Here is a 26,402-nt window from a genome sequence, read left to right on the forward strand (position 1 = left end):
TTACTGTAGCACTCATCAGATCGGGACTGTCAGATCGGGATTTCTCCTCTTTCGGCTCCTCCTTATCTTGATATGTCAGAGTGGAGAGGAGCCTAGGAGATGCTGATTGCTAAACCTTTGGCACGGACAGCTGGCGGAAGAGATGCGGCTGCTGTGCTGAAGGGGAAGAAGATCGCGGCTCAGGGATGCCACTGGTTGTCAGATCGGGACAATACAGAGTTTGATTACGTGTCCCTTACACCCCCTACACACATTGTTTGCTTTAAGGAGAGGGGGGTAACAAATACTGTAAAGTCCCGATCTGACATCCAGTGGCATCCCTGAGCCGCAACCTTCCTCCCCTTTCTGCAGCAGCATCTCTCCCGCCAGCTGTCCGTGCAAAGCTTTAGAAATCGGCTTCCCCTAGGCTCCTCCTCTGCTCTGACATATAAAGATGAGAAGGAAGGAGCCTCAGAAGAGGAGAATCACAAATCAATGTGCCGCGCTGTATCTGAGGTCTGCCTGCTGGAGGAAAGCTGCAGCCAAGCCGAGGGAAGGGAGAACTGCACTGGGGACACCAGGGAGGGGGGGGAGAGAGGGGAATGAGAGTATTTGTACTAGGAGGGGTGGGGAGAAGATGATTACTTCTAGGTTGGATCAATATAGGGGGGGGGGGGGTATTTGTGCTGGGATGGGAAATTTGAGAGGTGACAGGATAACATTTTTTCTAGCAGGGAAATTGGGGAGGGGGGTGCTAGGAGGGGTGATTTGTGCTGGGGGGGGGGGGAGGATTCGTGCCAGGAGGAGGGATTTGTGCTGTGGGGGGAGAATTTGTGCCAGGAGGGGAGATTTTTGCTGTGGGGATGGAGGGAAGAGGATTTGTAACAGGAGGGGGGATTTGTGCTGTGGAGATAATGGGGGGGGGAGGTTCTGTCTAGGAAGGGGGATTTGTGCTGTAGGAATAAGGGGAAGAGGATTTGTGCTGGGGGGACGGACGGGGGGGGGGGAGGATTTGTGCTAGGAAGGGGATTTGGGGGGGGGGGGGGGGTTGTGCTAGAAGAGGTGATGGGGGGATTTGTGCTAGGATGGGGAATTATGGCGCTGTTAGAAATGGGGATGGGGGAAATTTATGCTTGTAGGGATGATTGGGGGTATTTGTGCTAGTGGGGAAAATTGGGGGGGGGAATTTGTGCTAGGCGGGGGAATATGGTGGGATGTGCTAGACGGGATATTCGGGGGGTTTGGGATGGGGGGGGAAGAGGATTTGTCCTAGGAGGGGGGGATTTGTGCAAGAAGGGGAATTTTTTGGGGGGAGGGGGGGTTTGGGGGAGAGGATTTGTGCTAGTAGGGATAATGGATGGGTATTTCTGCTAGGAGGGGAGGAGGACTTATGCTAGGAGGGGACATTTGGGGGAGGGGAAGATTTGTGCTGGGAGGGGGGGGGGGATTTAAAGAGGGGAGAATTTGCGCTTGGAGGGGAAATTTTATGGGGGGGTGCAGTTTGGTGTCTTCGCCCTGGGCGCTGGATGGCCTTGTCCCGGCAATGCTTGCGGGAGATAGAGGATTATGTGCGCCCCCCCTCACGCGGCGCCAAGGTACATTTAAAATTCACGGTGGAATTAAAGGTGAAGGCTCGGTTCACATTTATGCGATGCGGGAAGGCTATGAATTCGCAGCCCCGGCAGTTCACACTGCCATATGCGATACGCTGGGGGTGTCAATGTAATCTTAACGACACCCCCAGTTTGATCGCAGTGCGATCGTGCAGTTCGCACAGGAGCGGATCGCACAAGTGTGAACCGCTGTGCGATCCGATCCTGATGTGGCTGCAAAAATGCCTCCTGTGCGTCTTTGCTCCGGGTGCGATGCGAATTTAGCCATACAAACTGTATGGCTAAACTCGCACCGCACAGCTGATCGCATGTAATGTCGGAGCAGTGCGCTCCGACATTACATGCGAACCCCACACACGCAGAAGTGTGAACCGGGGCTAAGTGAAAATCTGTTTCGTCAGCTGCAAGTGAAAATTAGCAATACTGTAAAAAATAAATGGATATATAAAAATATTAAAATATATATATATATATAGATAGATAGATCTCTTATATATATATATATATATATATATATATATATCTTCTAGATTGTAAGCTTTAACGAGCAGGGCCCTCTGATTCCTCCTGTATCGAATTGTACTGTAACTGTATTGTCTTCCCTCACATTGTAAAGTGCTGCGCAAACTGTTGGCACGATATAAATCCTGTATAATAGTAATAATATATATGATACAGGTATGTTTAACATAAACAAAGTTAGCCACAGTAACAATGTATTAGACATTCATGTGATTTCAATTCTCACCAGAGACCAGCACAGCAGTAGCTGTGTTGCCATAACAACAGGGTGGGACCTTCCTTTGGAGGTGCATGCTGGGTAACCAGCAGCACCTATTGTAGGAAGTAGTAACATGTGGGCTTCACACGCCCACAATTAAGATGGGAGCCCCCTGCTGAGGAAAAATCAAGGTTAGTTTATGAAGAATGTCATTTATAAAACATTATTTCCTTTAAGTAGATAGGAAAACAATTACATTCAGCCAATGCTGTGATCATTTGGAGAATAAAAGCAATTTTTATAATGTTGGAAAAACGGGTGGAACTCCACTTTAAGTATATAAACAGTAAGAAAGCGAGGCCAGAACACATTGGCCCCATAAAAGACGATAAGGGAGTTTTGGCCACAGAGGACAGGGAAAAGGCGGTAGTGTTAAATAATTTCTTCTCTTCAGTCTTCACAAAGAATTGGGGGGCTACACTAACCCAGCTTGTAAGGCCAAACTAAACACACCTCAGGAAATACCGCCATGGCTAACAGAAGATAGACTTAGAACTAAACTAGAGAAACTTAACATAAATAAATCACCGGGACCGGATGGCTTGCACCCGAGGGTTCTTAAAGAGCTCAGCCAGGTGATTGCCAGACCATTATTCTTGATCTTTAAGGATAGTTTACAGATAGGTATGGTGCCAGCTGATTGGAAAAAAGCCAACATGGTACCAATATTTAAAAAGGGGCAGAGATATATCCCAGGTAACTATAGGCCAGTCAGCCTAACGTCAGTAGTCTGCAAGATTTTGGAGGGGATGTTAAGGGACCACATACAAGACTTTAGTAATGAAAATGGTATTATTAGTAGTAATCAGCATGGATTCATGAAAAATCGTTCTTGCCAAACCACTCTATTAACCTTCTATGATGAAGTGAGCTGCCACCTAGTTAAAGGTAAGCCTGTGGATGTGGTGTATCTGGACTTTGCAAAGGCCTTTGACACCATTCCCCACAAGCGCTTACTGTTCAAACTAAGGAAGGTAGGTTTGGACCATAAGGTGAGTACCTGGATAGAGAACTGGCTCCAGGGGAGGTTGCAAAGGGTGATGATTTAATGGGGAGTACTCAGATTGGGCGGGTGTGGAATGCGGGGTCCCCCAGGGTTCTGTCCTGGGACCAATCCTGTTTAATTTATTCATGAATGATCTAGAGGAGGGGATATCGAGTAAAATCTCAGTATTTGCGTATGATACTAAACTAAGCATGCCAATATATCTTCTGGGCAGGATGTGGAAACCTTACAAGCGGACCTGAACAAAATAATGGGGTGGGCAACTACATGGCAGATGAGGTTTAATGTTGAAAAATGTAAAGTAATGCACTTAGGTGCCAGAAACCAGAAAGCAAGCTACTCATTATGGGGGGAACCTCTGGGTGAGTCTAGGATGGAAAAGGACCTGGGGGTACTGGTAGACAACAGGCTTGGCAGTGGCATGTAAAGCCAACAGAATACTGGGATTTATAAAAAAGGGGATTCACTCCAGAAATAAAGAGATTATTCTCCCGCTCTACAAGACTCTGGTCCGGCCACATCTGGAGTATGCTGTCCAGTTCTGGGCACCGGTCCTCAGGAAGGATGTGCTGAAACTGGAGAAAGTCCAGAGAAGGGCAACAAAAATAATTAGGGGAATGGAGGACATCAGCTATGAGGAAAGACTACAAGCACTGAACCTATTCTCTCTGGAGAAGAGACGATTGAGGGGGGATATGATATCAATGTACAAATACTGTACTGGCAACCCTAGCATATGGAAATACCTATTCAGAGAAAGGGAATACAATAAGACACGTGGCCACTCACTAAAACTAGAGGAAAGGTGGTTTAACCTTAAAATACGCAGGGGGTTCTTCACTGTAAGAGCAGTAAGGATGTGGAATTCTCTTCCGCAAGCAGTCGTATCAGCACTGAGCATTGATAGTTTCAAAAAACTATTAGATGGGCACCTTAAAGACCACAACATACAGGGGTATACAATGTACGGTTAAAAGCAAACACACACACACATCATAGGTTTAACTGGATGGACTGATGTCTTTTTTCAACCTCACTAACTATGCAAGTTGAATTTAAAATGATTACGATGTGGTAGGCCTATGTGACTTGAAAGCCAACAAACCATAGTTATTTTGTTACAGGTCTCCCTTCGGAAATTGGATGTGCCCAGTCTTTGAGAGTACAATGCAAGATGTGGATTATTTCAGTTTTCTGTTCTCAACACTAATAGGTAAAGTGAACTTTAACAAACTGAATCTGGTAGTGTGAGAATTATGAGGGCTGCTATTGCTGACTCTTTTCAGAAAATGTTGGGTGCCTGTTTGTGTCCTGCTACCAACACACTCTGAGTTATCGACCTGGAACAATCATATGCAGCAAATGAAATCCTAGTAATGTCACAAAGTCTAATCTCCATACTTGTTCTTTGTTAACATTCATAAACCAAAAGATTTTTAGAACACAAGCCTTTGTTCCATAAGCCACACTCCTGTGCTTTCTTTTACCCATGCCCTCTGTCCACAAGTGCTTGAGGGATTCCTCAGCCTTAAGGCATACTATATTGCAGGGGTATTGAATTAAAATTCAGAGGTCCATTCAGTAAAATATTCTTTCCAGCAGAAGTCCGAATCGCATGTTTGTGCTATGAGTCAGATCCTTCACATCACAGGCTCTCCCTCTTTTTGGCTAGGTTCACAACTCCGTGGCTGGGAAAGGTGCGAAATCGCATGCGTTATGGACCCACAGAGAAATGCGCTGTGCCCACACTTGGGCACCTACAGAACATTTTCCTTGCATACCAAACCATATTGTGCTGCAGGACCATGGAGCTAGATGCATTGTGATTTAAAAAAAAAAGGGTTGTGACTTCTTTCCTTGTGTTTCTCATGCGTAGGGCAGCCAATTAAAATAAATAGGCTGCCCTTCCCGCGATATTCGCATGCACAGATCTGAATCGAGCCCAATATCCTAATCCTATTCTTACATCAGCATCCTCAATCCCCCCTTCACATCAGTCACTACCCTTCAAATCAAAATCCCCCCTTCCCATTACTGCCCTCAGCCCCCTTCCTCACATTACTGTCCTCACCCCCCCCCCCTTTCTCACATTACTGTCGTCCACCCCCATTACTATTCTCAGCCCACCTCTCATATTGCAGCCTTCAGTGACCCCATTACTGTCCTGACCCCCCCATTTCTGTCCTTAGGCCCCCCCCCCCCCATTACTGTCCTTAGCCGCTTCCAATTACTGTCCTGAGCGCTCCCGTCCTATTACTGTCTGGAGCTCCCTCCCCATTACTGTCTCTGGCCCCCCTCTTAACCCTCCTCAGACCTCCTCCCCCTTCCTCCCCTAATTATCTGTTCTGAGACCCTCTATTACAATTTTCAGAGATCCCATTAATATCCTCAGTGCCCCTTCACATCACGAACCCCACTCTCTCCTGTCCTACCTTACACAGACGGGGAGGAGGCACAGCAGGTTTGGCCAGAGGGTGGAAGCTGCAAGCTGGAGATTGGCTGCTAGGACCTCCCTGCGTCCATATTCGAATCGCAGTCCACCATTTAGTGATGCCTGCTTTATAGTAAATGCTGTGTTCTTAGTAAATAGTACCCAAATACGCCCCTCCACCAGACTATATTTTTTTTACCAGCACTCCTTTCCTCCCCATACATGTCCAGGGGTTGAAAATATCTTTCCTTCAAAACTGATGCCCATTTTACACTCCTAGCATTTGTACCTGGAATTATTAAATGATCTCAGGCAAAACATTTTAACTTCCCCACTGTCTGTCTATCTGTCAGTTTAGCTTGGGTGTATAGCTAATAAACAAGCCAATGTTTACTTTATTTTTACTATTCTTTCATTTTCAATAGGGTTTTCTACAGAGAAGTTAGCTTGGATGCAGAGTAATAAACTCACTTCTCGACTCAGCAAAACAAGAGTGTCTCGTGTCTGTCTTTATATGACTGAGCAGTCATTTTTTGCGCATCACTGGACAATTACTCAGGTAAAGCCATCTTTCTGTTTAAAAGTATTTCAAATCCAGCCAAAACCTTTTTTTTTTTTTTTTTTTTTTTTATTATTATTATATATGTTTGCAAAAGGTTTAAGTCTCCTGTCAGGGGCTCCCTTACTGGATCTCCACGCCTAAACTTACAGTCAAGGTGACAACAAATCCACCATGTAAGAAGTGAGGAAAATTCTGCAACATAATTTAAAGGCTGGGGTTCAAGGATTTCTTTCTTTTTTTTCCTTTTTTAAACTAAGAGCTCACTCACATTAGCGCTGGAACACAAGAGGTAGAATGCAGGTGTAGGGTTCGATGACAACGGTGCCAATCTCGTGGCACATTTCACAATTTTCACAATTTTTTTGTTTTCCTAAAGTGGTTCTAAAGCCTTAAAGTTGTTTTTTTTTTTTTAACCTTATTGCATTCTATGCTTTAAGGTAAAAAACCTTCTGTGTCTGAATCCCCCCTAGCCCTCCTTATACTTGAGCCCATTCCTGATCCAGTGATGTGCATGAGAGCAGAGGCTCTACTGACTCTGTCCCTTTTCACTGGGCAGATTTAGAGCAGCAGGAGCCATTGGCTCCTACTGCTGTCAGTCAAATTTTGTGGTGGGAAGCAGGACTGAGCAGCACTGTCTGTGTGACAACCCTGGTGTGTTTGAACTTGCTGCAATTGGGATGATGTGCTGTTGTCAGAAATCCTAATTTTGACCTAACCATAAGAACCAGCTGGGCTATAAACAACTATTGCCACTTCAGAGGCAAAATGACTTTCTGCAAAACTAGCAGGGTTCCACCGTCAAAGGGGATCGGCCAAGGGGAAAGAGTCCGTCCCATGTCGCTACCTCTATTAATTAGGAAGCTTGAAAATGAACAGCGTAATTCATTCTGAGCTTGTTAATGATGAAAAGATACTGCTCAAATGTCACATTTCCAGTTTTTCTCATACAATATCTCACAAAAGTGAGTACATCCCTCACATTTTTGTAAATATTTTATTATCTTTTCATGTGACAACACTGAAGAAATGACACTTTACTACAATATAAAATAGGGAGTGTACAGCTTGTATTACAGTATAAATTTGCTGTCCCCCTCCAAATAACTCAACACACAACCATTATTGTCTAAACCGCTGGCAACAAAAGTGAGTACACCCCTAAGTCAAAATGTCCAAATTGGGCCAAAGTGTCAATATTTTGTGTGGCCACTATTATTTCTCTATCGTTCATTGACAGACGCAGCTCCATATGCTTCTTTCCATTGGTTATGCTGCCCCCCACTGTAGTAGGAAAATAGGCAGGAAAAACGTTACCATGCCTATGGAGCAGTCCCTGCTGGCATACACCCACACACTCTGCTATAGGCTTTAGTTTGTTTCTGCCTAGTTTAGGAGTAGAACCTAATTCTGGCCTGGGACTTCGGTCTTAGCTTGCTTTTTTATTTTAACCACTTAGCGCAAAGTAACGTAGATCTACGTCGGCTGAAATTTGCGTGGTTATACCGGGATGATGCCTCTAGCTAGAAGCATCATCCCGGTACCGTTGTTTAGAGCCGGTGGTCGGCTTTCCGACGATAATGACCGATGTGGCTCCGGAGCCGCTCGATCGTTACCCCGGCGAGCGGGAGGGGATGCCTCCCGCGGCTCTGCCCGGGTCTCTCATCCCACCGGGAGACCCGAGCAACCAGCTGGCACGTCCAATGGCTGGATAGAGTCCCGATCTAAGCCGGATGCGGCTTTGATTGGGTCTCCGATGACGTTACCTGGAGGCGGCGTCCATGACGTCACGTCCGGGTTACTAGGCTGCTAAAGGCAGCAGATTCAAAAAAGGAGTGTATTCAAAAATACAGTTTTCGTTGTTTTGAATACATGGAAGTGTAGTGGAGGGGTCTAGGGTCCATAAAGAGTACCTGTCACTGCATATTGCTGTCACAAGGGATGTTTACATTGCTTGTGACGGCAATAAAAGTGATCAGATTTTTTTTTTTTTTTTAAAAACCTGTGTTAAAGTTAAAAAAAATAAATAGAGAAAAAAAATTTTTAGCCGCCCCCGTCGCCGTTAGCTCGCACACGAAAAAAAACGTATATGAAAGTCGAGCCGCGAATGAAAACACTGTTCAAACCACACATGTGAGGAATCGCCGCGATCACCAGAGCACGAGCAATAATTTAAAAAAAAGAGCTAAACTCTAACTCTAAACTGGTAACTGTTAAAAAATTTTAAAGCGTCGCCTATTGAGATTTCTATTGACCATAGTCTGTCGCTATTCCACAGGTGTGCGCAATTTTAATCCGTAACATGTTGGGTATCTATTTACTAGGCGTGACATCATCTTTCACAATATACAGAAAAAAATGGGCTAACTTTACTGTTTAGTTTTTTTTAAATGCAGTGAAATGTGATTTTTCTTAATTTTTCCAAAAAAAATTTGTTTTAAAGACCGCTGCGCAAATACCACGTGACAAAAAATATTGCAATGACCACCCTTTTATTCTCCAGAGTCTTTCCTAAAAAAATATATATAATGTTTGGGGGTTAAAAGTAATTTTCTAGCAAAAAATACAGATTTTAACTTGTAAAGAAAAATAGTCCTGGGGCTTAAGTGGTTAAAGGGAACCTTTGTTGAAAATTTAATTTTTTTTAGCTAGTTATGTTCCTGAGAGAACTGCAATCAACAGCCGGGCTGGGTTTTGGACTTGGTATTCTAAATCCTTAAGGTCTCCCAGCCCGGCCAGCGAGCGTGTGCAGGTTATAGCCCAGCACTAGGACTCACCACGACAGAGCCCCAGTGGACAGGGGCTGGCCCGCCAGTGAAACACCTCGCTGGGACGCACACGACCTGGTTTGGCCTGAGTCGCAGCATACCCCTTGGCTGTCGGCACCCACAACCCGCTCGGAGAGGCAGTCTGTCCGAAATGGTGCCCACCTGATATCGTTGGTATGGTGAGTAAATGTTCCCCCCCTCCCTTCATAACTCTGGCAGTCTCGAGGTGGACGTGGACCTCTCCCTGGGAAAGTTGGACCCTCAGGTACCCCTCCTTACCCCTTGCCTCTCGTTAGGTACCAGGCTCGCCCAAGGCCTCCCTCCACACCAGTCCCTACCTCAGTCGGTGACGGGGGTCTTCGGGGGGTGGACGCCCCAAGGCAGCTATAGCGGATCTGCTAGGGGGGGGTTAATCCTGATGGGGGTCCCTGCAGGGAACCCTCAATGCCACTTATAGTTTTGGACCCCTTAGGGGGTCCTGGAGACATTTGCTGTAGAATCGTTGAACCTCACTTTGCAGACTTCCCCATTGAAATGCATGGGCAGCCATGTTTTTGTGGTTCCCCATAGGAATGCATTGGGTGGCCATTTTCTTGGAGTCCGCGATTGCTGGGCAGCAGGAAGCAGCTAGGCCTTTACTCTAGTGAATGTCCCAGGTATTTCTTCTTCTCGTTAAGATATATTTTTTGATAGCAGAATGCTTCTGTTCTTCTCCATATTGATTGGTGGTATGCATATTGGGGTCCCTGTAGGTCTTCCTCGTTCACCCTGCTATCAGCAGTGCTAGTGGCTGGGACTTGTAGTACCGCTGGTGCAGCGGTGCGGTCCGTTTTTTTGCAGTTTTCTTAACCGGTTGCCGACCGCCGCACGACTATATACTGCGGCGGTCAGCCCCGGCCAGGCAGAGTGACGTATCGGTACGTCACTCGCCTGTCACTGACTTGCGAGCCTATCGCGGGCGGGCGCGCGCCCGCCGAGGCGCGCGCCCGCCGCGGCTCGTTCACAGGCAAGTCAGTGCGTGTGACCGGCGGACTCGATGTCCGCCAGTCACACTGCGATCGCTCCTGTGAAGGGAGAAAGACAGAGCAGCTTGTGTAAACAAGCTGCCTGTCAGTTCTCCCTGTGTAAAAGTAAAGATCTGACCGTTCTACTATGTAGAACGGTTGATCTTTGCTTTTACACCAATAGGAATGTCCCTGCACAGTAGAAAGCACGCCCCTAGGACACACTTAACCCCTCCCTGTCCAATAAAGTTAACCCCTTCCCTGCCAGTGTCATTTTTGCAGTAACAGTGCATATGTATAGCACTGATTACTGCAGTAATGTCACTGGTAACCCCAAAAGTGTCAAAAATGTCAGTCAAGGGTCCGATCTGTCCGCCGCAATGTCGCAGTACCGAAAAAAAAATCGCAGATCGCCGCCATTACGCGTTAAAAAAAAAACACCAAAAATGACAAAAATCTTTCTCTTTGTTAGTAAACGCGATAACTTTTGCGCAAACCAATCAAAATACGCTTTTTGCGATTTTTTTTTTTTACCAAACATAGGTAGCATAAAACAAATTGGCCGAAAAATGTTAAAAAATTTTGATTTTTACTTTTTTTTTGGGGGAATTTCATATAAAAAAATGTGAAAAATATTGTTATTTTTGCAAAATTTACGCTCTTTTTTTGTTTATAGCGCGTGATCAAAAAATCGCACAGGTGATCAAATACCACCAAAAGAAAGCTCTGTTTGTGGGAAAAAAAGGACATCAAATTCGTTTAGGTACAGCGTCGCACGACCGCGCAATTGTCCGTTAAAGTCACGCAGTAAAAAATCGCAAAAAAACCCCTGGTCCTTTAGCAGCCAAATCCTCCGGGGCTTAAGTGGTTAAAGTGACTGCGTTATTCCAGGGTTCATAATGGAGTCGCAGGAACAAATTTCACCTACTGATCCCCTCCTTGTGGTTGCTGGGACAACGACAAACACAGGGGCGCATAGGCCTAGTGCATTATCCTTTGGATGATTTATTTAAAAGTAGAAAGATTAAAAATGCTTACAAACGAGTTCTTGTTAAAAAGCATATCACATAAGGAACGCAGTCCTCCAGTAAAGGGATCCGAGGGTGATCTCTGGGTCGCAACCCCTGTCTGCCTTATCCGCAGTTTTGGAAAGCCTGGTGTCAAAAGTGGTTATGGTTATCAAAAATACCACTTTTAAAAGCGCCCTATGCCCTCTCCTGCATCCTCAGTTTCTGAGGTAGCTATGGCCGCCGAGGGCGCAGGTTACCTGGAGGGTTCTGCGTTCTCGCACTCAGATGGCGACCACAACATATCCTCGTCTGCAGCAACGTGGGAAAATGGGCTGGTGGAGACACTTGGTGTCAGTGCGGGAAACTCTAAACATGGCGGCTGAGTCTGCAGCATTAGGGACGCAAAACTTTAAATGTACAAAATATCCACCTATGTCGGCCGATATGCGATGGCCAAAATCTCGGTATCGGCAACGAAAAACTGTTGTCGGTCGATCCCTCATCTGGTGGCTTAGTTCTCTGGCTTTTCGGCAGGGAAAATCCTTCCTTCCCCTTTACTGGACGGTGGTGACCACCGATACCAGCCTGTCCGGGTGGGGAGGGGTCTTGGGCACGAAATGTGCTCAGGGGGCTTGGACACTGGAGGAGTCTAGACTTCCGATCAATGTACTGGAACTTCGGGGCGATCAGGCTCTGTTATGGATTCAATCAAACAATGCCACGGCCGTGGCATATGTCAATCACCAAGGAGGCACAGAATGTGCCCTAGGGGCTCAGGAAGTAGCCGACATTCTAAGGTGGGTGGAACGCTTCGTTCCAGCTCCCTCTGCTGTACCTATTCCAGGGGTGGAAAAATGGCAGCAGATTACCTCAGTTGACAGGCCTTGGACCAGGGATAATGGTCACTTCATCCCCGAGGTGTTTTTTCAGCTGTGCCTCCGATGGAGACCCCCCCGAGTTGGACCTCTTGCCCTCTCACCTCAACAGGAAGGTGCAGATATTCATGGCAAGGTCTCGGGATCCGCTAGCTGACGCCACAGATGCACTGATTGCTCCTTGGGGCCAGTACCATCTGATATACGCCTTTCCCTCTCTGAAACTTCTGCCAAAACTTCTGCAGAGGATCGAGGCTGGAGGAATTCCGGTCATCCTAGTGGCCCCAGACTGGCTTGGCCGGTCTTGGTACACGGATCTAATTTGTCTGGTTGCCAATGTTCTTGGCGACTTCCTCTTAGAGAAGACCTATTGGCCCAAGGGCTGATCTTCCATCCTGCTTCACAGTCCCTGGTTTTAATGGCTTGGCTGTTGAAAGCCAGGTGCTGCCAGTTTTTCGAGAGGATCTAAATTGAAGCTCGATGTTAGACTATGGGCAGGGAATGTAAACCGATGAGCCTCCCCGTTTGCATCCAATTACCTCCAAATTCATTATCAAGGTCAGGAAAAAACATTAAAGGAGATCTACAGCCAAAGCACATTTGGCTGTACATCTCCTATGGATCAAGTGTAGAGGCGCTGGGGGACAGATGCAGCATCGGACCGATGCTGCATCCACCTAGGTAAGTATACATGGGGGGGGGATCAAACCCATATTTATTTTAAAGGACTCTATTTCCAGTTTTTCAAACCTAGAAGTGACAAATTGGACGTAAAGATCTGTTTACATCCGTCTGCCCATAGACCCTACATGGGTCCTTTAATCTCCGTTAGGAAAAAAAACTGAACAAACACGGATGTTACAGAAGTGACATCTGTACAGTTCGGCTCTTACTCAGCATGTGATCTGTTGATGGATCCCCTGCTGATCATAACCAACATCGTCCATGTAAAAGAGCCCATGCGAATTATTGTATCTGGCAACCAACCATTTTATGTTTTTGTTGTTATGCCCATTTTAGGAAAGAAAATATTTCTGAAGTAAGGATTCAGCAACACATCATTTACCTTATCACTGGTTATCTTCCTTTCAGATATCCTTTTATTTTTTAAACCATAGTGTGATATGTTGGACAGGGGACTGTGGACTGATAATATAAAATATTGTGAATGTCTGTCAGCTGAAAGCTAATTCCCTCCCCCCTTTCCCCAAGCGCACACATACACCCTCACAAAATTAGAATTATTTGAATTTGTATTAATCCACTCTAACACATGCTACTTCTTAAACATTTCAGCCCAGGGCCATTTCACAAAGGCAAGATACAAGCAATGCTCCTAATTGACAAATGATAACCGAATGTTGTCTCTAGTTTCTTTTGATCATTGCCTTGGGTTCTTTCATTTACATTAACATTTCTTATTAACGTAATGAAAAAAAAGTTCAATTTTCCTGTAGTCTCTTTTAAATTACCTTTTACTCATTCATTGTACTCTTACTCTGCACAGGTTTTTTTTTTTTTTTTTTAACCGTTAAAATATTTATGCTTTTTACGATTTATTCTTATATAAATTAAATTGCAATGGCAAAAATTATAAGAAACAATTTTTAATATTTGTTTAAGCATTCATTTCACAATATCTTTGTTTTATAAAGGATTGAGGGCAGTGCTTGGTGTTTTCTTTTACCCAATTACCTAAATTACCTTCAATTAAAACATTTTTAAATAAAGTAAAAACTAGTTTGAACGTTTCAAATGTGCAGTTGATAGTCAGCCAGTGAGCAAAAAGGGTACATGCTCAGGAGACTGGAACAGGTTCTACCAAAACAAAAATTCTATAAAATCCAAAAAACCAACTCCTGTCCAGCCAATCTAGTGTAGACTTGAAAAGTCAAACCGTGTCAGGGGGACGTGACTTTGACGGAGACTCGTGGGCTGAGGCCGTCTTCAGGTATACACTAGTTTTGGCTGGACGGGAGTGCAGCACTTCGATTTTTTTTTTTTTTTTTTTTTTTACATGCAACGCTTCAGATGAGCACCTTTGGCAGCTTGCATGTTTCTCTCTGGTGACTGTGAGTTTGGCTTTCCCAGCTTAAGCTTCATAATCTAGCACCAAGGTCACAAGACAAAATAATAAAGGGATTGTAAAGGCAGAAGGTTTTGTTATCTTGATGCATTAGGATAAAAAAAAACAGCAGCCCCCTCAGACCCTCTAATACTTACCTGAGCCCGTCTCTATCCAGCCATGTTGTAGGAGTGCCTCAGCTGCCCTGGGCTCCCCTCCTCATTGTCTGAGACAGCGCAATTGGCTCCCGCTGCTGTTGATCAAAGTCAGTCAGCCAATCAGGAGACAGAGGGCAGGGCCTGGTCGCAGCTCCGTGTCTAAATGGACGGGTGCTTCCATGCTCCCATAGCAAGTGGCTTGCTGTGGGGGGGCACTTAACAGGCGCGAGGGGCCAGGAGCAAAGAAGAGGAACCTGAGAGGAGGATCCGGGCCACTCTGTGCAAAGCCAACAGCACATAGCAGGTAAGTATAACATGTTTGTTATTTAAAAAAGAAGAAAAAACACTTTACAATCACTTTAAAGGTAAATTATTGAGGTCCAGACAGACAACTTAATTTTAGGCAACAATGCCTAGAACAATTCTTGCCCACTAGACCTTTCTGGAACATTCTTAGTTTTAGTTTTATGTTTGGGTCCTTGTCTTACTGGAAGGCAAATCTTAAAGCCTTTGGTTTCTTGCAGACTGCATTAGGTTTTCCTCCAGGAAAGACAGTCTTCAGAGTCTCCATCTTGCCTTCTGGAGGTGAGAGGTTATGTGATTTTAAGGCTTCATGCAAACTAGAAAGCTAAAAACTGCTTTAGAAATGCTGGACAAAAAAATGCTAATATTTTAGTATTTTTTTTTTTGCCAGCGTTTAGCCTAGTGTGTTGGCTAGGTTTAGTAGCTTTAGCGTTAGGGAGCAGAGCCGCCGGCATCCCTAACCAGTAAATAGCTGTTTGTTAAGGAGCGAGTTGGGAAGCTGGCCGCCCTGTCCTTGACTGATGTCATCCGCGTTGCGTCCTCAAACAGACTTCTTTAGTGGGGTCCATTCCAGTCCCTTTTCCGAGCATGCAACTTTTTTATTGTGACTAGGTAGGGGTACAATGTACCACTATACTCATTCACATGGGGGGTGGGATCTGGGGGCCTCCTGATTCTGATAACCCCCTGCCCCGCAGATCCCCACAACCACTCGCCAGGGTTGTGGGGAAGAGACCCATTTCCAAGGTGCATGCTTGGATAAGGGTCTGGTATGGGGGGGGGGGGGGACTTTTTCGTGTTTTTTTTGTTGTATTTTTTTTACATTCAGCTTTAAGCTGGGAACACCGCTGGTTCAATGCAATTTGCATGTGTTGTTTTATATACAAACCACAACTGATTTGGTGTATGAAACCTATAAGAAAACGCTTTAGAAGTGGATTACACTGGGGACTGTTTGGACAGTTTTATTTGTACTTTGTTCGCAGACCCTGTGTTTTGTTTATTTGCTAATTTTTGTGTTTGTATAGGTGTGTTAGAGGGTACAATAAAAATGGCTCTAAAGGCAAAATATTTTTTACCTTAACCTCTTCCCGACCGCCCGCCGTAGTATTACTGCGGCAGGGCGGTTCAGCTGCACGAGGTTTCGGCGGCGTGCGCTGCCGGAGCCGCGCTCCCACTGCCTTTAGACACAGTGGGCCGCGGGAGGAGCGGCGGCGATTGCTGTTGCCCTCCCGCGATCGGCAGGGGAAACTGACCGAAGACCCACCTGCTTATGTAAACAAAGCAGGCGGATCTTCTGTCAGACAGGCAGGGAGAGATTAGCAGTTTCAGCTAAGCTGAAACTGCGATCTCTTTGTGCCTGTCACACAACCATCTCCCTACCCAGTGAGCAAGCACTTTAGGCATACATTTAACCCCTTTGATCACCACCAGTATTACCCCTTCCCTGCCAGTGTAATTTATACAGGAACAGTGCATAATATTTAGCACTGATTACTGTATTAGTGTCAAAAATGTCAGTTAGGGGTCCGATCTGAATGTCGCAGTCCCGCTAAAAATCGCTGATCGCCGCCATTACTGATAAAAAAAATCTATCCCGTATTTTGTAAACGCTATAACTTTTGTGCAAACCAATTAAAATACACTTTTTGGGATTTTTTTTACCAAAAATATGTAGCAGACTACAAATTGGCCTAAATTGATAAATTACATTTTTAAATGTTTTTTATTGGGAATGTTTTATAGCAGAAAGTAAAAAATATGGCTTTTTTTTTTTCCAAAATTGTCGCTGTTTTTTTGTTTATACCGCAAAATCTAAAAGCCGCAGAGGTGATCAAATACCACCAAAAGAAAGCTCTATTTGTGGGGACAAAAATGACATAAATTGTATTTGGGTACAGCGTCGCACGACCATACAATTTTCAGTTAGAATAATGCAGTGTCGAATCGCAAAAAATGGCCTGGTCATTAAGGGGGTAAAACCTTCCGGGGCTAAAGTGGTTGTAAACCCTTACACATATCCAGTGAAGTGACTGTTCTCAGAGATAAAACAAATCCTCCTACATAAATTCCCTCCCTGCACACAGGAACAGAGCTGAGGCTAGGCTATCAATCAGCTGGAGATCCCTCCCCTGTCACCTCTTTTCCCCTGGTGTCAGGAAAACTTGTAAGAAGTGATTCATGCTGATAGCGGAGGCACAAAGCAGCACCCTGAAATTACACTTAGTGCTCCTAATTGCGACAAGTACACACTATAAAAGGATATGCTTTGTTCATATTTCATGTCTTGAGTTTTAGAACCATTTTAATGCATTCCCTTCATTAAGGTAAAAAATGTCCCAGGAGTTGTATCCTCTCCCTCCCTTTTTTCCCTCTTAAACTGGTATTAAATGGATCAAAATTCAACCAGCTCAGCAGGGCCTAGCTGGATTTCGATCCATGTGTGGCCACTGTGATTGAATTGGTCGACTTCTGTTCAGCCCTGTCTGTATTTTTTTTGCTCAATCAGTTTTGCAGGCAATAGACTGCAGCACTGATCTATATATTCTGACGGTAGGGGGAGTCTCGCCGCTGTCAGAATACAATGACGTGGTGGGGAGGATTCCTGCATCCACATCGAATGTGTGGGTGGGGGAATTGGGTCAGATCTCTATCCAGTATATTAACCACTTGCCGACCGCCGCACGACTATTTACTGCGGCGGTCAGCCCCTACTGGGCAAAGCGACGTAGGACTACATCGCTCGCCCACGAGCCTCTAGGGGGCGAGCACGCGCCCCTGCTCATTCACTAACATCCCCGCGCGAGTGACCGGCGGCTCCGATCTCCCGCTGGAGAGGGAGAAAGGCAGGCGGCTAATGTAAACAAAGCCGCCTGTCATTCTCCCTGGTGTAACTGCAGAGACTGTACGGTCCTGCTATGTAGGATCGTATGTCTCTGTGGTTACATCACAAGCCACGCCCCCCACAGTTAGCATTACGCCCCTAGGGATACATTTAACCCACTGTTTACCAATAAAGTTAACCCCTTCCCTGCCAGTGTCATTTTTACAGTAACAGTGCATATTTATAGCACTAATTACTGTAGTAATGTCACTGGTACCCCCAAAAGTGTCAAAAATGTAAGTCAAGGGTCCGATCTGCCCGCCGCAATGTCGCAGTCCCGCAAAGAAATCGCAGATCGCCGCCATTACTAGTTAAAAAAAAAACAATAAAAATGACAAATCTTTCCCGTAGTTAGTAAACGCAATAACTTTTGCGCAAACCAATCAAAATACGCTTATTTCGATTTTTTTTTTTCACCAAAAATATTTAGCAGAAAACAAATTGGCCTAAAATGTTAAAAAATTTTGATTTTTACATTTTTTGGGGGGGAATTTCATACAAAAAATGTGAAAAATATTGTTATTTTTTCATAATTGTTGCTCTTTTTTTGTTTATAGCGCAAAAAGTAAAAATCGCACAGGTGATCAAATACCAGGACGTCCATTTTTATTTGGGTACAGTGTCGCACAACTGCGCAATTGTCCCTTAAAGTCACGCAGTGCTGAATCGCAAAATAGGCCCTGGTGTTTGAGCAGCCAAATCCTCCGGGGCTTAAGTGGTTAATACGTTCCTTATACTGCTCACCCCCCAAATCCCCATTGTATGTGACCTGTACATTAAGCCCCTCACCTCCTTACTTTATGTATGACCTGTATATAGTGCAGTAAGCTCTCTTTTTAACTTCCTGAATATCAGCATGTTTCATGTTTTCCCAAAAAAAACCCAAAAATGAGATCAACTTGAAGTGTTTGCTTTTCCAAAAAAATGTTATTTGGGGTAGGGGGTTATACCGTCCTGTGATTTCTATTTCAACAAAGTAGGGGAAACTGTTATTTCTCTGTCGCTCATTGACAGACGTAGTCCTCTTTGATTCATATCAATTGGGTTATACTGCCCTCTACAGGAGTAGGACACTAGGCAGAAAAAAAACGTTCTGGCTCCACCCTAGGGGCAGTCCCAGAGGGTATATCCTCTCTCTCTCTCTCTCTGCTACAGGATGTTAGTTTTTTTCTGTCTAGTCAGGACTAAGGACCTAAGTTCCTTGCTGGGATCTTTGGTCCTGGCAAGATTTTTTTCTTAGGTAGTGTTTTCTCCAGTTTTCCTGTGAGATCTTCAAGCAAATCACACCGGATCTGGGCGACGGGCTGGATGTTGAGATCCAGTGGTCACCCCAGCCGGCCTACGAGCGCGCGCAGGCCATAGCTCCGCGCTGGGTCGGCCGCGACACATTCAAGTAAGTATGCTGGAGCCGGGCGACGGGCTGGATGTTGAGATCCAGTGGTCACCCCGGTTCAGCCTACGAGCGCGTGCAGGCCATAGCTCCGCGCTGGGTCGGCCGCGACATAGTCCCACTGGACGGGGACTGACCCTGCGAGTTAAACGTCTCGCTTGGACGCCAAGAACCAGCAGAGTCACGGCGTCCGTTTTGGTCGACAGCCCCCCCACCCCGGTGGAGAGGGGTTCTGTTGAGAGGGTGCCCGTCAGTTCCGGTATGGTGAGTAGATGTTCCCCCTTCCCCCCTGTGGGGTTTATTGGGATACGGGCCCCTCTGTGTGTGGTCGGACCCTTTTTGGTTCCCCCTTTAGCCTATGACATGTGCACATATCTCTCTGTGATAGTGTGATTTGGTTTGGGAGCTGACGCTCCAGCAGGCTTGGTTTGGGAGCTGACGCTCCAGCAGGCTTGGTTTGGGAGCTGACGCTCCAGCAGGCTTGGTTTGGGAGCTGACGCTCCAGCAGGCTTGGTTTGGGAGCTGACACTCCAGCAGGATTGGTTTGGGAGCTGACACTCCAGCAGCCTTGGTTTCTCCAGCAGGCTTGGTCTTCAAGGAAGCCTGGTTAGATTGACTATATTGAAATATAAGATGCTGGTATTTAGATAAGAGGCAAAGCACCTACCTTATACTGAGGATACAGAGGCTATCGCCATGCCCCCGCAGGCCGCACTTACAGGCCGCCGCCAGCCTTTCATAGCCGTTCGCCGGCCGCTGTAATCCTCCGGAGAAGCCACACTAGATCGGCAGTCCGCCGCCATTTTGCTGTAGACCGTCCGCTGCATTGTCTACAGAGGCCGCCCGCAGGTCACGCAGGCCGCCATTTTGCCGTAGCCTGGTGTCTCCTGCATGGGGGCGGCCATGTTTGATGTGCCCAGCCTACCTCGAGGAGTAGCTGGGAGCGCCGGAAGGCGTGCAAAGGGGGCGGAGCCACTTCCTTTTACCCGGGAAAGTACAGGACTTCCCAGTCTGCATAGGACAACGCTGACAGCAGTTTGATAGGAACTTCTCTGCATCAGGTGGTGAGCCCTTGGGGTCTCTCTCTCTCTCTCTCTCTCTCTCTCTGTGGGGGTCCAAAAAGCAGGTACGCTGAGGGGCGCTATTGCGCTGGGGGATTACAGATAAAAAAAAAAGAAGATATTTTTATTTTTATTTTTCAAATTTTTTACTGGCAAAGTGTCCTGGATTAGCATGGACCCTGCCACGCATGTATCTCCACCTGATCCCCTCGAGGTGGCTGCAGGACCCTCCAGTTCCCCACTTACTATTGATGCATTATCAGCGGTTTTGGAGTCTTTTGTATCCCGGGTTGAAGTGGCCTGTCAGGGACAGGGCGCAAGGAAGCGACCCCCGCCTACCCCTATTTCATCTGAAACTTCAGATTTAGAGTCTGAGCCTGTCACTGCAGGTGCAGGGCCCTCATCTGGGGCTTGTGTCTCGGGTACTGTCTCTTCAGACAGTGAGGAGGATGTTTCGGCATCTACCATAGCCAGAGAGGAAGCGTTGGTGAACGCACTAATTGTATCTGTCCGAGAAACCTTAGGACTGCAGGTTACACCGTCGGAAGTAGCTGAGACTGAGATCCCTTTTGGTACTAATAAACGGACCAAAATGGCGAAAGTATTTCCCTTGCCCAAATGTTTTGGTAATGTAATTAAGGAAGAATGGGGTCATCCTAAACGAACCCCTGCTATTTCCAAACGCATTATTAGGCGTTATCCGTTCGAGGAATCTCTCCTCAAAAAATGGACAGTACCACCTGGGGTGGATTCTCCAATTTCCAGATTGAACAAAGCTACGGTTATCCCATTGGAGGATGCTCCGTCCTTTAAGGATCCAGTGGATCGTAAGGTAGAAGCTGTGTCTCACGCCATCTTTTCCCTGATTGGGTCAGCTTTCAGACCAGTAATTGCTATTGGTCTGGTTTCACAAACTGTGACAGAATGGACCAAGTGGTTACGCCGGGACTTAGAGGGGAGAGACATCCCCCAGGCGGTATCAGATCTGCTGGAACAGATGATACAAGGGCTTCAGTTTGTCTGCGATGCTGCTCTAGACGCCACTCCATTATTGGGGCGAGCTTCCATTTCAGCAGTGGTCCTCAGGCGTACACTGTGGCTAAAGTGTTGGTCAGCGGACCAAGGTTCCAAGAGAGCTTTGGCTAATCTCCCCTTTCAGGGGGAGCGCCTATTTGGGGCCAACTTAGATGAAATTATCAAGGATCTCACTGGAGGCAAGAGCACTTTTTTGCCACAAAATACTAAGGGTAAAGGACCTCGTCAGAGACGGGGGGCCTTCCTTTTCCGCTCATAAGAATTTTTTTCGCCCCACGGGCGATAAAGCAAAGCCCTCCAAAACTCCTTCAGGAGGTTTCAAGGGGCGCTGGTCGGGCAAACAAAAGTCCGGCTCTTCCAGACCTGAAGATAAGACTACTAAAGCCTGAAGGTGCGTCCCCATCCATACCTGGGGTGGGGGGACGTCTTCGCCGGTTTCCGGATCCATGGCTTTCCAGAATCCCGGACAAGTGGGTTCGCGAAGTCATACGGTCAGGTTACAAGATCGAGTTTCAATCACTCCCACCGGTGCAATTCTTCCCTTCCAATATCCGACTATCCCCGGATCGCCTAGAGGCTTTGCGGGGGGCGGTCACGGATTTAATGCAACAAGGAGTGGTGGTCCACGTTCCTTGGACAGAGCGTTTTCAAGGGTTTTATTCGAACCTATTCACAATACCCAGGAAAGAGGGCAAGGTGCGTCCAATTCTAGACTTAAGAGCACTCAATCTTTTTGTCAAGATACAAAAATTCAAGATGGAGTCTATTCGCACAGTAGCGGCCTCCCTGCATCAGGGGGATTTTTTAGCGTCCATAGACATCAAGGATGCCTATCTTCACATTCCTATTTACGCAGGACATCAGCATTTCCTGCGTTTCTCCATAGAGGAGAACCATTATCAGTTTGTGGCGTTACCCCTTTGTCTCGCCTCGGCTCCCCGGGTCTTCACAAAGGTGTTGGCACTGTTGCGGCAACGAGGCATATCGATTCTAGGTTACCTAGACGATCTTCTACTCCGTGTGGAGTCTCCGCAGACTCTGTTACTAAACTTGGAGATCACCAGGATCTCTTTGCAAGAGTTCGGGTGGCTGGTGAACCTGCAGAAGTCTTCTCTGGTTCCCACCAGGAGACTGGAATATCTGGGTCTAATTTTAGACACATCCAGGGCAAGAGTATTTCTTCTGGTGGGGAAACTCCGGACGATTCAAGCGACAATTCAGTTGTTACTATCCGACAACTGGCCTTCTCTTCGGACTTGCATGAGGGTCCTGGGTTTGATGGTGGCTTCCTTCGAAGCAGTACCATTTGCCCAGTACCATACCCGAATCCCTCTAGGAGAGATTCTTCTCAAGTGGAACCGGAGTCCAGATTCCCTGGACAATCGGATCCGATTGAGCGAGCGGACCAGGGAGTCTCTGGTCTGGTGGCTTCGGTCCCCGATGCTCAGCCAGGGGAAGTCATTTCTGCCAATTTACTGGACGATTGTCACCACGGATGCCAGTCTATCCGGGTGGGGAGGAATTCTGGGCCAATTATCTGCCCAGGGGCTTTGGTCCCTGGAAGAGTCCAGGTTACCGATAAATGTATTGGAACTGAGAGCGATCAGACTTTGTCTGATTTCACTGGACCGAGCAGCTCCAGGGCAGCCCGGTTCGGATCCAGTCGGACAATGCCACAGCAGTGGCTTATGTCAATCATCAAGAAGAGAAAAACAGGCGCCATGTAATCAACCATAAATTTATTGCACAACAATTAACATAGTATCTTACACTGAGGTAAGCTTCAGTCCGTGTCTCAGCAAGTCCAGCCGCACAATCCGGCCGTCCACCGGCCCGGAGGTGACGTCACAGGAAGCTGGTCCGGAGGGATGGTTACAGAGGAAGCCGCGATGGAACGCAAGCTCCCGGAAATGACGCAACGCGTTTCGGAGCATGCGCACTCAGCTCCTTTCTCAAGCGTGAAGAGCTGCCACCTAGAGTCCAGTTTAAATACTGCAGCCTTCAATCAATTAGTGGAAACTGGGGGAAGGGACGGCGCAATACTCTGCAGGACCAGTTAGAAGACCAGCCCACTACAGGATGCGCTAATACTAATGATGGTAATGGGACTTTTTGACTGGGGCTTTTTTAGAGAGGTGTGCAATACAACAAATATTACAAACAAAATTAGCATATACGTTATCCAGGAAGGACGTTTGTTGACATAGCTAATACCATACTATATTAGCTAAAAATAAATACAAATAAGAATTAAAATCAAGGGAGGGGAAAGAAGGGAAAAAAATAATACATATATGTATATGCATGTGCACATCCACATATGATTATAAATATGCTCATACGTATGTATAGAAAATTTAAAAAAGAAAGGGGGGGGGCAACAGGTATGGAATTAATGAATTCCATACCTGTTCGTCGGAATTTGTGGTATATTGTCTGGTATGTCCGTGTGGCCTGCACTATGTAGGCAGGACCATACGGACCCTTAGAGCACGCTTCGGTCAGCACCGACGCTATATCCAGGAGGGCAAAGATCATCATAGTGTCCCCCGACACTTCTTCCATCACCACGACAAATCCACTGAGGGATTATATGTCTGGGTGATCGAGGCCATTCCTAAGGGTCCCTCCGAGGCAGAGAGGTTCTGGCGTTTGTGCAGTAGGGAAACCTACTGGATATACGCCCTGAACGTTCTCTCTCCCGGGGGACTGAACGAGGAGCTGGATATAAACACGATTATATGAGTCAGTTTACTTTGAACCATTTTTTATTCTTTGTTGCATTTCTCTCTTCCCTCCCTTTACCCTTTCCTCCCCCAGTATCTCTTGTGTATATGTTGTATATATGTATATTTATATATATATACAGATATATGTTTGATTTTAATACCTAATAAGTTTTTATATATATTATAGCCATTCCACACATTTACGTTATAAATGTGTTGAGGATCTTTTAACTCTTGTGGATCACACCATTTTCCTCTCTTCCCCCCCCCCCCCCTCGTGAGTACATGGCAGTGAGAGTATTAATCCGTAAAGTAATTCACGAACCCACAGCCAGTGTCATGAGGTAGTCTGTTCTTTCCCCTCCTTGTTTTCCAGCCCCCCCCCCTTTCTTTTTTAAATTTTCTATACATACGTATGAGCATATTTATAATCATATGTGGATGTGCACATGCATATACATATATGTATTATTTTTTTCCCTTCTTTCCCCTCCCTTGATTTTAATTCTTATTTGTATTTATTTTTAGCTAATATAGTATGGTATTAGCTATGTCAACAAACGTCCTTCCTGGATAACGTATATGCTAATTTTGTTTGTAATATTTGTTGTATTGCACACCTCTCTAAAAAAGCCCCAGTCAAAAAGTCCCATTACCATCATTAGTATTAGCGCATCCTGTAGTGGGCTGGTCTTCTAACTGGTCCTGCAGAGTATTGCGCCGTCCCTTCCCCCAGTTTCCACTAATTGATTGAAGGCTGCAGTATTTAAACTGGACTCTAGGTGGCAGCTCTTCACGCTTGAGAAAGGAGCTGAGTGCGCATGCTCCGAAACGCGTTGCGTCATTTCCGGGAGCTTGCGTTCCATCGCGGCTTCCTCTGTAACCATCCCTCCGGACCAGCTTCCTGTGACGTCACCTCCGGGCCGGTGGACGGCCGGATTGTGCGGCTGGACTTGCTGAGACACGGACTGAAGCTTACCTCAGTGTAAGATACTATGTTAATTGTTGTGCAATAAATTTATGGTTGATTACATGGCGCCTGTTTTTCTCTTCATGTTTACCAGCGGATTCCTCGGAGTTTCTCCCGCCAGTGCAGCCTAGTACTCAGCCTACTGTGACGATTCCCTACTAGATCTTGGAGACATCCCCTGCATCCCTCTTACAACGGTGAATCCCCCTGTTTCTCCTCTCTGGCTTGGTCGGAAGCGCCCAACACCCTTTTCTTTTGAACATTGTTTTTAACTACGAAGGTTGGTGCTGCTCTTTCCATGAAGAATCGCCACTTTATTGCACGAGTATATGTTACACGTATAACATTTATATATTGTCCAGTTCTTTTAATTTAAATTTTATTGTCTTTCCTTTTATTGATGTTTTTCCCTTGTAAACGTTTTTCCTTGACGGATGGTACGTTGACACATATATATTTTAACAATTTCCTTATGTGATTCGTATATTGCTATATAAATTTTTATATATATTTTTAAATAGATATATTGTTCTACTCTTCATTTTTCCCCCCCTTCCTCTTCCCTACCTTCCTTTCCTCCCCTTCCTTCTCCTTCCCCCCCCCCCCCCCTTTTTTGCCTTTCTTTTTCTGTGTTTCATATATATATATTTTTTTCTTTGTGAGAATCTATTATTATGGAGCTTTTAAATAGTGTAGAGTTCCACAAATATAATGTTCTGGACCAACTTTATACTGTCTTTCCAAGTTCACTTTTCATTCCTATAGATAAATTTGTCCATGAACATTACCATAAATTATGTGCATCCTTCAGGAGATTGGAAAAAGCTATCGATGCTGCCAATAACCATTGGTGGGATCGGTTCTTTTTGGACCAATATCTATTAGCCAATATCACCCCTAGGGGACTAAGGATTATGAAGGAGTGCTCCTTCCTAGAGATACCCCACATACCAAGGAATGGCAAGCCATCTCCGAATTTTGCACGAACAAATGGATAAAAATAATCATGGAACAGAGAACTGCTAAGTATGATCAAATGGTCCACAAAATACAGATTATGAGTAAGGATATTATGGACCTTACTACCAAATTACCAAATAGATGGCTCCGCACCCTCAAACAAAATACAAAAAGGAATGAAGACCATCTAGTTTGCACTAAATTGGGAAAATTTCGGCGTGATCTGGATGATTACAATAGCAATATTGTTTTCACCTGGAATAACAAACAAAAACAAGGATAAACGCACCGATTATTCAGGAAATCCCATTATACCTACTCCCTCTTTCCCTTCTTTGTCCCATTCCGCCCTCCCTTCACTTTTGACTATGCATTGTCCACCTCCTCCACGCCATATACCTCGTACACCTGCCAAAAGGGCAGATGTAGGTTACCCTGCTCATTCACAACACACTAAATCCAAGGCTTGCCCGCCAACGATAAATAAGGGTACAGGTGCCTTACCTGTTAGTAGTGCGCCCAATAACAACAAAAATACTATCAATAGTAATAAAAGTCATTCCTCTACAAAACCTAATTATCCCAAATCTAAAACTGATAAAAATACATCAGGAACCCTTGGAGGGCACCTTCCTCCCTCCAATAAAATATGTCCAGTGTCTAGTGTGATGCTGCCCCTATCTTCAGACAACGGTCTTAGTGTCCCGATAGCTGCCAGTACGAGTAACAATACTCCTATTCCCACCCCAGCCATTTTAAGTGATCAAAATACCCTTACACATACATCGGCATCATTACCCATGTCTTCAGCCCCTTCCTCC

General features: G+C 45.7%; 1 protein-coding gene across 1 annotated transcript in view; it reads left to right on the forward strand.

Annotated features, from left to right (window-relative positions):
- TEX10 (testis expressed 10) overlaps positions 1–26,402 on the forward strand; it is a 122,943-nt gene that overhangs the window by 50,827 nt on the left and 45,714 nt on the right. Inside the window, exons 9-10 of the mRNA XM_082259524.1 lie at positions 4,504–4,592; positions 6,236–6,369. Of these exons, the coding sequence (XP_082115650.1) occupies positions 4,504–4,592; positions 6,236–6,369 (223 nt within the window). The remainder of the gene's footprint in view (positions 1–4,503; positions 4,593–6,235; positions 6,370–26,402) is intronic.

The sequence above is a fragment of the Pelophylax lessonae genome (genome assembly GCF_965119305.1).
Source record: "Pelophylax lessonae genome assembly, chromosome: 5".
In the NCBI taxonomy this organism is placed as follows: domain Eukaryota; kingdom Metazoa; phylum Chordata; class Amphibia; order Anura; family Ranidae; genus Pelophylax; species Pelophylax lessonae.